The sequence below is a fragment of the Mus pahari genome, chromosome 2, assembly GCF_900095145.1.
Source record: "Mus pahari chromosome 2, PAHARI_EIJ_v1.1, whole genome shotgun sequence".
NCBI lineage: Eukaryota > Metazoa > Chordata > Mammalia > Rodentia > Muridae > Mus > Mus pahari.
This window is the reverse complement of record NC_034591.1, coordinates 127,387,639-127,403,278: the sequence shown is the minus strand read 5'-3', so window position 1 is coordinate 127,403,278 and position 15,640 is coordinate 127,387,639. Positions and strand designations below refer to the sequence as shown.

Here is a 15,640-nt window from a genome sequence, read left to right as displayed (position 1 = left end):
CTAATATTGGTGCTAGTCCTCACAAAAGCCATGGTCATGAGAGCTGCCATGCTGAGTAATCATTTGCCATGCAGCTTTGAGATCCCTGGGAGGAATTTCTCTCTTCAGCCTTTCTTTCTAATGAGTTAGATTTTATCCAAATCATTTTCTAGCTAAGGACATGGAGATTGTTTCTATAACCTACCTGATTACAAGTCAGCAGGAAGAGAAGACAGTCTATACAGGGTTTGACTCTACAACTTGAGAAAAAAAATGTCGATGATTTAAATGTGTTTCTTCTTTGATTTCGAATTTCTCCATGGTCTATTAGTTTGAGGGTATTGAAGTGATAGAAGAAATTGGGAAAGGCAATTTATTTTCTGCAGTCTGATACTAAAATGAGTTTTGGAGTCTCTGTAAAAGCATTGTTCACAAGGGACTATAGGAAAAACTCAACAGAGACCAAAAGTAGAAAAAATATGAGGTTTTACCTTGCATTGTGGAAAAATTATTGAAAATGGAATATTTATTGAACATCTATGTATCTGTCTACCATCTATCTATCTATTCATCTATCATCTATCTATCTATCTATCTATCTATCTATCTATCTATCTATCATTTGTCTGTGTTCCATCTATCTGTCTATGTAGCTATGTATCCATGTGTCTATGTATATCTATGTATCTATCTCTTTATCAATTATCTATCATCTGTTACTTAATCAATTATCTAGCTATCATCTAATGATCTATCTATCTATCTATCTATCTATTATCCAACCTATTTGTTGACACAATCTGTTTTATGTATGTATGTGTGCATATTTCTGTCTTTCTCTCTCTCATCTCTTTTTCTCTGTCTGCCTCTGTCATCTGTGTGTGTGGGGGGGGGAGGGGCAGATGTCAACTTAAGTATTCCTATTTTTATGAGACGGGCTCTTCTGCTTGTCTGGGAGTCACCTAATAGGTTTGGTCACCTTCTAGAATGTTTCAGGGATCTTCAAGTCTCCAACTCTCCACTTTAGGGATTATAAATCCACAACACTGAGTCTTACTTTTTATTAATATGGATTCTGGGATCAAACTTGGGTCTTCTTGCTTGTGTGGCATTTGCATTGTCATCTGAGCTATTTCCCCCCTTGTCCAGTCAGGGGATAGTTCAGTACATATTGGACTTGGGGGCCCACTTGGCGTGCTAAGACCAATGCTACCCTGTATACAGAGTTGATAGTATGTTTCTGGAGTGTTCTGTTGCTGTGAGTAGTTTCCTAGTTTTTTGCTTATTTGTTTGTTTTGTTTTGTTTGTTTTGTTTTGTTTTGTTTTCTACAGACCATGGAGTCCTGCATTTTAATCTTGGTTCTACAAATCTCAATACCATATGTGTATGCAAAATCAAGCTCATTGTCCCCGTGTCTGTTCCTGAGCCCTACATACTTTCAGTTCAGTTTTCTAGAAATGTTTATCTTTTTAATGATTTTTTTTTTTGCAGAGTACTGTTTCTGTACACAAATATTTCTTTGTCTTATCTTTCTTGTTATTTGTTTTTGATAGACAACTTGCTGAGTTAGCATCTGAGAATTATTAAGGATTGAACTTCAGTTAAAGTGGGAAAGAACGCTTGGGTTTTGTGATTGTCCCTTTTCTAGGAGAACACACCAGTGCCTCTAGGTTTTGCTGTGCAGTTCACACACATTGTAAGTGGAAGCTTAGGACTTGAGCTGTCCCTATTATTCTATAGCCCAGGGTTGTAAACAAGTGGATGTAGGGTGGGCTGGGGAGAACAACTAAAGCACTTACAACAGAAAATAAAAAAGTTAACCAAAGTATTTTATTGATACATTCTTGGACAATACCACAGAACTGGAAGAGAATGGAAAGGGAATTTTTTTTCAGCAAGGGATTTCTTTTCCACTAAATTGACACATAAGCAGCAAGATTAACGAAAGTACTTCTTACAAACAGTAAAAAACATACATGCTTCTTTTTTAAAGTCCTTATCACATTGGTCAGTCATAGGGGGCATGAACAAAACCTCAAGACATGAGAAATCCATATTCTTTCCTTCAAATAGCTTAAGAATCATTAAAATTATTGCAAAATATCCATATACCCTAAGTAAAATAACAAAAGAGAACACAAATACAAATATTCAACATAAATTATTAACATGTACTGTAAAATACATTACCGGCATGCATTCCAAAGATCAAGACCTCTATTCCATTTAACCAATACTTTCCTTTTCCATCACAACACCTACCACGTACCAAAGATAGGTGGAGCATATCTTCTCAGCACAGTTTTTGGTCTTTAAGTATCTTTTTGTGTGTATCTTTAAAAAAAAACATGATTTTTCGTGGTACTATAATCATAACCATACAGTCATTTACAGATGTGCATGGGGGGTTGTGTTCTCTTATGTCTGCCGAGAATTTTTTCTTAAAATAAAAATTAGTTATTTTAAAGTCTCCCCAAAGATTCCACCATCTGAGAGGATAGGATTCTATGAAAACAGGGCATTCAAAAACAAACAGTGAACCGAGGTACGACATTAAGTGGCAAAGTGCAAATGTCCTCACAAACTGTACAGAAAATTTCAAAACCTTGCAGCCTGGAAGTACGTACGTAGAAAGACAAGTCAGCCCCAAAAAACAGTCCTGAGGCTCTCAGCGGTTCATCCAAAAGAGCCGGGTGGGACTTGAGTCTCAACTCTCCCTTTGCTTAGGGAGTCCAGAATTGCAGCCAAGATGGCAGTGCTGATGCCAATGACTTCTTAAGCCAAGATAAAGTAAAGGTGTCTCATAAAGCAGCTGTTCAGGAAGTGTGGATCCTCTACCATTGCTCTCCCGGATGGGGAAGCTCCTCCAGAGATAGGAAGCGGGCAGGACTAAAAGAGTCCTATGCCAGGCTGGGTGACAGAATAACTCAAGGTCTTCCTCCTCTGTGGTTCCATGGGATGGAACAGGTTAGATAACCAGGTTATTATAACTGACATACTTCTTTTTTGCAGCAGGGCCTGAAGAGAAAGAGAGGGAAAAGTCAATTGTCGCAATGACCCTGTTTTCAAAGATAGAGCTTGGATGACTTCCAAGACCAAGTCAAGACACAATGAGACATCTTTGAGGAATACACATATAGTTTGGCATTTTTGCATTTATCTATAGGCTTATTTCAAACTAAGATTGATGTGCCAGTGATACACACTCACCTTCATTCACTTCTTTGACATGTCCCCAACCTCTCCGTTTTGGGGTCAATAAGACCATCAGATTTATTATTGACCACCATGCTTTCTTATTAGCCAACCCTAAGCTGCCAGGGTGATCTGGAGCCTCAGAGATTTTTATCCTGTGACCATCTCCTGAACGTTTTCAAAAAGAATGCCTACTGCCTGGAAGAGGAGGATGTCCTGTGTCATTGGAATTCATTTATTTTTTCTGACTGAGTGCATCCACAAGTTAGCATTCCTCGTATCAAATGACTAGACATCTCTTTTCCAATCTCGTCATCAATGTGGACATCACAATCTTCTTGGTAATTTCCATTTAGCTTAAAAGCACACCTGGAAAGTTTCTGATGTCTGAACAATCACACTGGACTTTTGTTTTCCTCAGATGCAGAAGAACTTGTTTCACTCAGAGTCCTGGGACTCTTTCCTCTACTCAAGTTTCCAGTAAATGCACACCTACTGGTTCTCCCATGGCAGGCATAGGACTACACACCAAGCCAAAAGGCAGTCCTTTCTCTGTGCTTGAGATGGAAACACACTTCAAAGTATTATAACATCCCTAGGTTCTGGTTCTCAGTTCTGGATGACACCGCGTCTGTGAAGTAATGGGTTCTTGACTCATTCGGTTTTAGTCATGCTGCATCAATTTCTATTAGACATAGACTCTCTGTCTTGTATACTTGACAATGGCTTATGTCTTTAATTCTTTTTAGATTCCCAATAGAGATGCTCATGGAGCACAGCAAAGTGAAACAAATTGTTCCAGAACTACTAAGCAGGGACTAGGGTGAATTTGGAGGCCCAAGCCACTGCATTAGTGTGCTAAGTGTTTATAACCAGCCTCTGGACTGTCTATGTGCTACATTCTAATTATACACACAAACATCATTTTTTTCCCCAACGTATTCAGCACAGCCTACAAAGTTGAGTCTCATTTCATGGAGAAACTCAGATATACCCTCTGAGTGTTTCTGATTGGAAGACTTGTGTCTCTGTTACAGAGTATTGGGTTCAGTAGATAAAATTAAAAGAAACTAGAATTACATGAAAGTGAGAGTCTTCTGAAACCTTAATCACGATGCATTGCCACTTAATGAACACATGAACTTAGCCTCAGAGGACTCCAAGCCCCCAAGAACATTCCTGTGGCTCTTACAGTGTCTTTTGGGGTATAAGGAAGATAACGAACTTTATAGTTTTTTGGTTTTTTTGAGACATGGTATCTTGTATTCTAGGCTGCCCCCAAAACCCTGTGTGTGTCCAAGCTTGGCTTTGAACTTCAGATCCACTTGTCTCAACCTCCAAAGTGCTGAGATTACAGGTACATATCATCACATCCTTTAACGCAAGGCTGAGAATTGAACCCAGGACGTGGCGCATGCTAAGCAAGCACTCTGCCAGTTAGGCTGCATCCCCAGCTCTCCGTGGGGAAAACTTTCTAAAGATGCTTCCTCACTCCAAACCTTATTTACAGTGTCACAGTCAGTCAACCTCAGCTGACACGGACGAGAGTCATTGTAACAGTACGCCTTGTCAAATGGCAAGGAGCTAATTACCCTCCAGACCAAAGGGAAAGAAAACAAACAAAAACCCCAGAAGCCTGAGCTGACCTAAATATCCTAGACACCTCTATGGTGTGGCTAATTAAAGCCGAATTCTGTGCAAGCCGAATTGTCTAGTGGAAAAAGAATAATTAAATTTCCTCAAATAGGTTACTGTATAATATCAGTCAATAAAGATTTTTTTACTAAAAGAATTGTAGCTCAGAAAAATACTGTTCCTATGCTGTAGTGAAGACTGATTTGGATTAAGTTGGAATCAGAACCTAGCTATGCTTTTAAAAAATTAGATATCTGGGGCAGCGAGAGAATTCAGCATATAAAGACATGAGGGCAATGAGCGAGGTGGGAGGAGTAAACGGAGTCCCACGAGTTATCCCGTGACCTTCCCCCATATGTCTCAGGACCACATCTAAACATACAGACAAACAAATATACAGAAAGAACAAGACAAACTTGGAGAGCAGGGGTGGGAATAGAACTCAGTTGAAACCGGGCGTGGTGGCGCATGCCTTTAATCCCAGCACTCGGGAGGCAGAGGCTGGCGGATTTCTGAGTTCGAGGCCAGACTGGTCTACAATGTGAGTTCCAGGACAGCCAAGGCTATACAGAGAAGTCCTGTCTCGAAAAGCAAAAAAAAAAAAAAAAAAAAGAACTCAGTGAGAGTACTTGCTTAGTGTGCACAGAGCCCTGCGCTCCACCCCAAGCACTGTGTGAGTAAGGCGTGGTATTACATGCCTCTCATCCCAGCACATAGTAAGTGAGGACAGAAGCATCGGAGGCCGAGTTCATTCTCAGTTTCATAACACGTTTGAGGCCAGCCTGATCTAGGTGAAACCCCAAGTTAGCAACAAGAAAACAATGGAACAAATGAAAATTAGAAAAATTATGTTTTGGAGAACATGGTAGGGCTCTCTGAAGCTTTGTGGGCATTATCTTCTTGTATTTTTGGAAATGAGATATATCATTTTTATTCCCCATTATAGTTTGGAGGGACGTGGAACACAGAGGGACCAGCACTTCAGAACCAGCCTAGATGACCAATGAGTCTCTCTTTTCTTCTGCAAGCCAGAGTGGAAAGAACTTGCTGCCTGGGACTCACCTGCCTGGGTTCTGGTTGTGCTCCATCACTTACATGAGATGAGCCCAGCCCCCTACCATAAAGGTGAACTTTGTGGAGGCTTTAAAATGAGGACAGTAATTCAGACCCTGAGGACTGTTGATAGCACAGATGTCAGAATTATCCCAGTCTCTCGCTGGGGAATAAAACATATAAATGTATTTTTAGGTTACAAACTTCTATACAAAGGCTAAGCCTCAGTATCTGCTTTCTTTGCAGAATTGCTTTGGAGCATTGCAGAAAAGGTTATAATGAAGTTTATGCAGCCCCTCGAACGGCAATTTCTGCCCTTTATCACAGTAAAGTCCAGTGTATTATAGTGTTTATTTTTAAACCATCCTGGCCTTATAAGTAAATAAAAGAAGTGCCTACAGGGCTGATAATTCTATTTATTTGAATAGCAATGTAGTTTATGGTCCAGAGAAGAGAATTGCCTAGCTCAAAATAGTTGTCCAGAAAAATGGTTGTTAAAGAGATATGCCTTTTATTTTGAAAGACCAGGGATTTCTTTCCCTTAGTAGCTGGAGTATTTTTATTTTATTTTATTTTAAGAATGTGTGTTGAATGAAAGTAAAAAATATTTATTTTATGTGTGTGAGTGTTTTCCTGCATGTATTTATATGTACCATATGGGTTCCCATTGCCTACATAGGTCAGAAGAGAGTGTCAGATCCCCTGGAACAGGAGTTATGAATGATTGTGTGACATGATGTAGGTGCTGGGAGCTGAACTTGGATCATCCCCAATGTCTTAGTCAGGGTTTCTATTCCTGCCCAATATCATGACCAAGAAGCAAGTTGGGGAGGAAAGGGTTTATTCGGCTTACATTTCCATACTGCTGTTGATCACCAAAGGTTGCAGGACTGACCTGAACTGTCAGAAAAGCAGGAGCTGATGCAGAAGCCATGGAGGGATGTTTTTACTGGCTTGCTTCCCCTGGCTTGCTCACTCCACTCTCTTATAGAACCAAAGACTGCCAGCCCAGAGATGGCACCACCCACAAGGGGCCCTCCCCACTTGATCACTAATTGAGAAAATGCCTTACAGCTGGATCTCATGGAGGCACTTCCCCAACTGAAGCTCCTTTCTCTGTGATAACTCCAGCTGTGTCAAGTTGACACAAAGCTACCCAAGAACAGTGAGTGCTTTTAACCACTGAACAATCTGTTTACATATAGAAGGAACAAGAGTAGATTATATATAGTCACACAATCATTCATATATACATGGTGTTCTCAAAGTCAGGTATTTAAAAGACCTGAAGTTTTCAATGAAAAAGTCTTAAGAACATTGATTTCTAAAATACATTATTAATACACAATTTCTTATTAGTAAAGATTAGACATCCAATTCATTCTTATTTTGTCAAAATGTACTGTCAAATTGACATTGACTTAGAGGGCCAATTTTAATAGTAATTTAATTTTAATATAAGTTTCTCCAGGATTTGCTTTTTAACTACACTGATTTGTGGAAAGGAGGGGGATACTGGCGGTGGCATAGTTGTGGAGGTCAGAGGACAGGTAGGGGGAGGTGGTCCACATGTTGCACAGTGTGGACGGAATTCAGAGGCTCACGCTGGCAGCAAGCACCTTTATCCCTGAGCTGTCTTACTTCCCACTCTGTGAATTTTTGCTTCAAAAAACTTTTGCTAATTGCAAACTAGATTGAAGAAACTATTAAAAAATGTAAAAAAACAAATGCAGAGAAGAAAAAAATCATATAAAAATAGACCATCTTGAGAAAACAGAAGAAATGAAAACAGACCTTGATGTTTCTGTTTAGCACATTTTAAAGTTTCCTAATCGTTTAAGTAACAAAGTTGATGTTTTATTCGATAAATACCATGTGTTTTCAGTTTTTAAAAAATACATATTTATAAAAGGTTATACATAGAAGTACACATATATGTTGTAAGCATTGTAGAGTAAACAAGAATTGTATCAAATATAACACTCATAAAGGCCATAGCATCCTATCCTCAGATGGGAGTTGAACATATAATTACCACCTTCTCACTCCCACTAGCAATTCCTATTGTCCTAAGGCTGGTGTGGATCATGGCGCTCCCACATGTGTAGTCACCAATAAACTATAGACAGCATTACATCATGTGTTTTTTATATATTACATCCCAAATGTTGCCCTCATCCCAGTCCCCCCTTCCTGAATTCTTCACTTCACCCCTTCCCTTTTGTCTCTCAGAGGGTGCTCCCTCATCCATCCCCCTCACTTACCTACCCATTCCCCTTACCTATCCACCCACATAACTTCCCCATCCCCCTTCCCTGGGGGATCAAGTCTCTACAGGATTAGGTACATTCTCTCCCTCTGTGGCCAGATGAGGGAGTTCTCTGCTACATATATGCCATGGGACCAGCCTGCGTATGCTCAGTCTCTGGGAGCTCCAAGAGTCTGAGTTAGTTGATACTGTTGTTTTTCCTATGGGGTTGGCATCCCGTTTGGCTCCTTCAATCCTTCACCTAACTCTTCCATAGGGATTCCCAACCTTAATCCAGTACTTGGCTATAAGTATCTGCATCCGTCTCTATCAGCTGCTGGGAGAGCCTCTAAGAGGACAGCCATGCTAGGCTCCTATTTATAAGCACAGCACATCAGTAACAGTGTCAGGGCTGGGTGCCTGCTCATGAACTGGATCCCAAGTTGGCTGGTCCTTTCCTTCCGTCTAGATGATCTTTCTGTCAGTCTCTTCTCCATTTTTGTCCCTTCATTTCTTTTAGAGAGGAACAATTCTTGGCCAGGATCTCCAGTAGGGGGATGGGATAAGCAACCCACCTACTTCATGTGTTTTAAGGACACAGAATGGTGTTACTCCACACATAATTAATTGCAATCTTAATTGGTTTTAATTATGCATATGTGTGATGGCTATGTGCACATGTTTGTGAAGTGCCCATGGAGGCCAGAAGAGGGCGCCAGATCTCCCAAGAGCTACAGATGCAAGTAGTGGTGTTTTGCCTCTGAGATGCTGGGAACCGAGCTCAGATCCTCTGAAAGAGCTGTGTATATTCTTAAGCACGGAGTTGCCTCTCCAGCCCTCACAACCTGTTTTTCATTTATTACGTTCTTTTTTAATTTAGTTTTTATTTTTTAGTTTTTTTGTGGTTTGTTTGCATTGATTTTACAATTGGAGATGCTAGATAGAAAAATTTCTGCAACATTTTTTTCCATCCATGGAATCTTATTTCCAGATTTTAAAAAACAAACAAAATGATTCAAAGAAAATCTAACTTTTAGAAAACAGATTAAAAAACAATAGGATAATTTGTGGATAAAATTACAAAAAGCAAAAAACCTGCAACATTTCAGAAATATAAGATCAAACAATTAGCATTTTGCTTTTAGAGAATGACAAAAGAAATTGAATTAATATCAAATATTGACGGGGAGAGTAAATAAAGAAGAATTTCTTAGCACAGTGTTAGGGCTGTAAATTAGTACAGTCTTTGGAAAGCCATACTGTTAGAATAAATTTTGAACAAACTCTGCCAGACCCTGACCAAGACCCTATTTTGAAACTCCGGCCCCTTCCCCATCACCACCATTTCGAGACTCAGTTACCCACTATGGTCTGCATCCTCATATCTGGCACAGCAGTTTCCAAAGACAAAAAGCCTCATCTGGACAAACAGCTCCAGACGGGGGAAACTGCAGGCTTGCACATTTCCCCATCCATTGCATTTAATTTTCCAAACCTCCTCTATAAGCCCCAAGCTCCCCTTCTCTTGGCAGACACCCCTTTCCTGCTGTGTGTGCCCATTGCAGTTTGACAGAAACAGTCCTGCCTGCTGAGGCCAGACTGATTTCTTTTCTGCCTCCCTTCTCTTTCAGTTGCCTTAGAAATCTAACACATGGGAAATGCTGGAACAAGCTGACTGTGTGTGCCAGTGACTCAGATTTCACTTTTAGATATACAGCAGTTTCCCATATGTATACACAGGTTTGTGTAGGCCTTTTCAGTGATTTAACATGATAATTAATCCCACAAGTACTATAGAACACAAAAATGGACTGAGTGTAAAATGTAAGGCATCAGCCTTAGGAGGCTTAGGTTGTTATCTCAACAGGCAGATTTCCCCATTTTTAGAAGAGGAGTCCAAATTCTGCATTTTATATTAAAGTTTATTTCTTGTTTAGCCATCCAATGAAAATACGTACCAAGCATATCATGTATTAGGCTCTAGTTTAGCACTGCATCACCTTTTGGTATGTGTTGAAAATCATAATAAAACATCATTTTAATGGCACAGACATAATGGCAATGACACCTTCTATTGGGAACTCTCATTCCAGATCTGATGGAAAGCTAGTCAGCTTCCTGTATATCATTCAGTAAGGAATCCATTGTGTAATGCTTTCCCCTAAATTGTCCCTAATTAATCAAATTAGCACAATATTCATAACAAAAGATGCAAATCTGAACAAGAACGCAGGACATGATGAGTAAAAGATGAACCATTCATAGTTATGGTAATTCAATTGTGGATGAAAAATTTGAGTCACCATATGTTTCCACAGCTTCCTCTGTAGCTATTTGGCACAATCTCTCTGAAGAACTGTAAAATACTGTTTTAGGTTAGTTAGCTGGTCTTCTCTTTTTTAGATATTGTATTTTGTATATTGCCCTGTGTGTATGTGTGTGCACGCACATGTGCATATGTATCTGTATATGTCTGTATGTCTCTGTGTATGTGTATGTAGATGTCTCAGAATATTTGTGCATGTTAGAGAGAAATACGTGGGAAAGAGTTTTCTCCTTGACTAAGGCTCAAACTTAGGTCTTCAATCTTGGCAGCAAGGGCTTTTACTTACTGAGTCACCTTGTTGGCCCTAGCTGACTTCTTGAGACAAGGAGCTAGGGAGGGTGAGAATAAGATCGATCAGGAAAAGAACACTATAGTCAAAATCACCATTAATTCTACTCTAGTTACAAAAACTCCAAAACCTGCGTGTCTGTCTACTCTATCCAATTATCTAAGAAAATGGGATTTGACAAGTATTGAATGCCAGTCTTCATAGATGCTGACTATACGAAACAGTCTAGGGTCCAACAAGCTATGGGTTTACGTTTTATTTGTTGTGTATTCAGGTAAGGGTTGACCTTTGTCACCAGGAAGCAGTTTTGATTTTCTGTCTAATGAGGTAGGAAAATTGCACCAGTCACAGACTAGCCTCATGTAAGACAGCAGGTCGGTGAATGATGGAGAAGCAACTTCTGGCACCAGTTCACTGGGCTTTCAGACAGCAATAGAATGACTAATAGGGAAGCAAGGAAATGAATCAGCAACATAGAAACTGTTAGCGAAAATGCACCAAACAGTGCTTCTTTCATCCTTGTGAAGGACATGGATAAGCGACAGACCCAGTTCTATGGAACTTGAATAACAATACTGAAAATCCTTGTAAATTCTGCTTGAGGGACTGTTTGTGGATGCTAGTCTATTTTTTTGATGAAGAAGAACTACTTTGAACCCAGGAGAGCTTCCTGGCGAAGGACGTAATCTGAACCCAGGATGGAGAGTAAGTGTGTGGAGGGTTGTCAGAGAGTGGTCTGTTTGAGTCTGAAAGGGAGGGGAGGGACAGATAAATTGCTTCTATATCTGTGTTGGTTGCCCTACTACATTTCAGATATTAGGAATAAAAATATAACAGAATTATTCTGCCTCTATTGATGTTCATTTCTTCATTTTACTTCTTTATGGAAAGATACGTCAAAAGCCTTCAATGGGAAGTTTCACTCAGTGGCCACAAGGAAGCCTGGCACAGTGTCCAAGTGGAGTCTCCTATGAGCAATTTTCCCCCTTGCAAGGTTCCTCTCTTATTTTTCTCCTTAGTGGATCATCTGCCATGTTGCGTTGATTGTGGTCTAATTTCAGGTTGACTGACCAGCTTGTGTGGATTGTTGTTTGGTCAACCATGTTAGAGTTCCTGGATGCTCTCAGGATCTTCCTCCCAGTTCTTTCACATAGTTAACACAACTAAAGTTAAACCCCAATTTCTCATGTGTCTCCAAACAGAACTGTATGATTTTTTTTTGTTCATGCTTATGGATTGTGTGGTTCATGTCTGTGAGTCTTCTAGAGTCTTTGAGGGCTTGTATTTCCCTTGCCTTTCATGTGTTCACTGTATTCAAAGAAAACTTTAAGTTGTGCTGTTCAGATTTCATTTGTAATTTTAAAAAATGCTTTATTTTATTTTATTTTAGTTTAGTTTAGTTTAGTTTATGTGTGTAGTTGTTTGCCTGCATATGTGTATGTGCATCTCATGCATTCAAGGCAGAAGAAAATGTCAAAGCCCTTAGTACTGAAGCTATAGATGCTTATAAGTTGTCCATGTGCGTGCTGTGAACCAAGCCTGGCTCCGTGCCTAGAGCAGCAAGGGCTCTTAACTGCTGAGCCATGTCCCTGGCCTCTAATTTGTAACTTTGAAACCATAACACTCTGTTGCTCTGAGCATCTAAGCAGGGTCATAGCAACCTGGCTACAACTGAGAAATCAATTTTCAATCCCACCATGAAAAGGGTAAATAGACATTTTAGTGCATCCTTAAAGAAACCCAATTTGTACTTGAAGATGTAAAGCATCAAGCAGAAGTTTTCAATGTTCTTAGAAGATGTATCTGAATCCAGTGGATAGTTTCTGTCTTGAAATACCACAAAGGTTGGCTAAGTCAGACACTGGGTACTTTGCAAAATACACACACACACACACACACACACACACACACACACATACATATCTACATGATGCACTAAATTACTACATCAAAGAAATGGCTTCATTTCTTATTATGCACTTTCCCTGGGTATTGAAAAGCTTTTGTGCTGTTTTTTTTTTTTTTATTTCAATATATTATAGATGCGAATGTTTGGAAATGTGTTGTGGATATGATGAGATAATACATCAAAGAATGAGGCTGTGCTCCAAAACTTGTCTAAATGCTGATGATACAAATCAAAGAATTCTTGTAAGATAGAAGCAGAAGAATACTTGGCAGTGTCACGTGATAGCCACCGCTCAACACTGGTTCTTTGCACTTATAGCTAGGAGTTTCATGTTCCCTTTGTTCATTCTTCTATAAAATTATCCTGCTTCTACCCAGAGCTTTGTATGAAGTAGCAACATGAAAGTAAATAAAATCATCTCAATCAGGACCAACTTTGGACTCAAGACAGTTAATTCACTGGCTCTTTATTGAGCACCTAATCCATGTCAGATTCAGTTCTAGGCACAACGCTCAAATTAATGTGCAGTATAGGCACAGATCTTGCTTACACACTCTACTGAGGAAGAAAACTAATTGAAAAACCAAAACCACCAACAAAACAAAACAGGTAGTTGGTGAAAAAAAATTCCCTTCCATAGTAGCTTTATTTTGTAAAGTGGTCACTGTTATTTAGTATAAATTAATCCATTAATTTTAGAGGTAAAATTAGGTTAAGTACCTATAAGTGTCCAAGTTCATTCTGTGTTTATGCTCAAAAAATATTTTAATATCGAGTTGGAGACACACTCCATAGTTAGGTGCATATCTGCTTTCACCAAGGATCCCGATACCTACACGTGGCACCTCACAATTTTAATTACAGCTACAAATGATTCAATATCCTTCTTACCCATGCATGCAGGCACACACACACACACACACATACACACACACATTTATATATATATATATATATATATATATATATATATATATATATATATATATATCCCAACTATAGAGGCACATGGCTGGCAGAGACAGGCAGAGACAGGAAGATCTCTTTAAGTAGAGATTAGCCTGCTCTTCAATCTCCACCGTGTGCTCCAGGTCAGCCAGTGATATATTGTGAGAATCTGCATATGTCTATGTGTATGCCTATGTACTGTTGCCTCTGTAACCTTGAACTTAGAGCCAACTACTAACTGAAAGACCTCCCAAGTTCCTCAGGTACTGGTCTCGGCACTCCAAATCTACTTTCATGGGTAGGTGAGAATCTGGAATGTTATGTCACATAATCAAAAACACTGTAAGAAGGGAATACAGGACCTGAGCTCCCACAGAAGGTGGGCATTAAGGTTCGGAGAGGAGCAGAGACTTGGGGACAGTTGTTGAGAAAGGCACTATAGGGAGGCTCAGCTCACAGGGTGAATATAGGCACAAAAGCCCTAAACTGGTGGGACAGGATGCCAAGAGAATACTTAGTAAGTATAGAAAAACCCAGGAAGAGGAAAACATGTCTCAACTAAAATAGAAAACCTGTGATTAAGAAGTAGAAAATCATAATATATTTGGAAAAAACTGTATTATTAAGAATGTCGGGCATTAATGGAAGAAGAGACCCTTGGTCCTGTGAAGGCTGGATGCCCAATGGAGGGGAATGCCAGGATGGGGAGGCAGGAGTGAGTGGGTGGGTGGGTGGATGGGTGGGGGAGCACCTTCATGGAAGCAGGGGAAGGGGAATAGGATAGGAAGTTTTTGGAGAGGAAACCAAGAATGGAGATAACACTTGAAATGTAAATAAATAAAATATCCAATAATAAAAGATGATACAAAGATGCATAAGAAGACACTCTTGAAGATACATAAATAGTAACTTTAAACCTAAATCTTTAACTTTTGAGGGCTGTTAAATCAATTCTCATATGTTCTTTTAATGAGAAGTGTTAAATTCCAACAAAAATGGTTGTCTTTAGAACATCATGGAAAGTAGAGTTTCACTGCATAGTTAACAAAAATGTCGGGTGCTGAGAGACTGCTCAGTGGTTAAAGACATTACTGATCTTTCAGGGGCCTGGAGTTCAAGTCCTAGCTCACACATTGAGGCTCACAAGTGTTTATTACACCAGTTCCAGGCCATCAGGCCATCTCTTTTGGTCTCCATGGGCTATAGAACACACATGGTACTCACATATTCATGCCTGTACACACACACACACACACACACAAATCAATAAATAAATTGAAAAATACAAATTGCATAATTTTAAGTTCTTTACATCTAAAATTTCCTGGAAAAGTCTGAAAGGAAATACATTACCATGATCTACAGAAAAACCAGTAGACTGGTCTTAAAATTTATTGACTTTATAAAACAACCAAAGCTCATAAGATTAAAGATTAAAGGCAAATACAGAGACAGAAACACTAACTTAAATACATGATCATTATTCCATCATGGAAAATATTACGAGTCCATAGTAAATAGTTCCATGTATCTATGTTAAGTGTTTTGAGTATGAAATAGTACTGAACTTTTATAAGACAGAGTTGAAGTGCACACAGAAGTATTTAGGGAAAGTGATGTGAATGGTCATGGCTGAGGCTTGCTTATGCACAATTCCTGAGAGATGTTAGTCAGTTTTCCAATTTCTGTAACAAATTAGTCAAGAAACACTACTCACAAGGAGGAACAGTTTATTTTGGCTCTTCATCTCTGTTGGATTGGAGATCTGTCAGTAATCTCTATTGGATCTGAGGCTTTGGCAAGAGAGAACATGACTAAAACATGAAGTGGGATGAAACTGCTCACTGTTGGCAAGTATGAGACACAGAGAGAAAGCAGCTGGGGTTCTAATAGCCCCCTGTAAGTTTATATTCTCAATAACCTAACTCACCCAATAATGCCACAGACTGGGCACCATGCCTTTAACACCCAGTACTTTGGGCAATATTTGTAATCCAAAAAATTATATATATATATATATATATATATATATATATATATATATATATATATATATA

The 15,640-nt window shown here is 39.2% G+C and overlaps 1 protein-coding gene across 2 annotated transcripts in view; it reads right to left on the bottom strand.

Annotated features, from left to right (window-relative positions):
* Positions 1-1,788: 1,788 nt before the first annotated feature.
* Positions 1,789-15,640, bottom strand: part of Grm7 (glutamate metabotropic receptor 7) — an 858,724-nt gene continuing 844,872 nt past the window's right edge. For both annotated transcript variants that reach the window (XM_021189985.1, XM_021189986.2), the window contains one exon: positions 1,789-2,998. Coding sequence is in view for 1 of the 2 variants with exons in the window: in XM_021189986.2 (XP_021045645.1) it covers positions 2,949-2,998 (50 nt within the window). In the remaining variant the exon portion in view is untranslated. The remainder of the gene's footprint in view (positions 2,999-15,640) is intronic.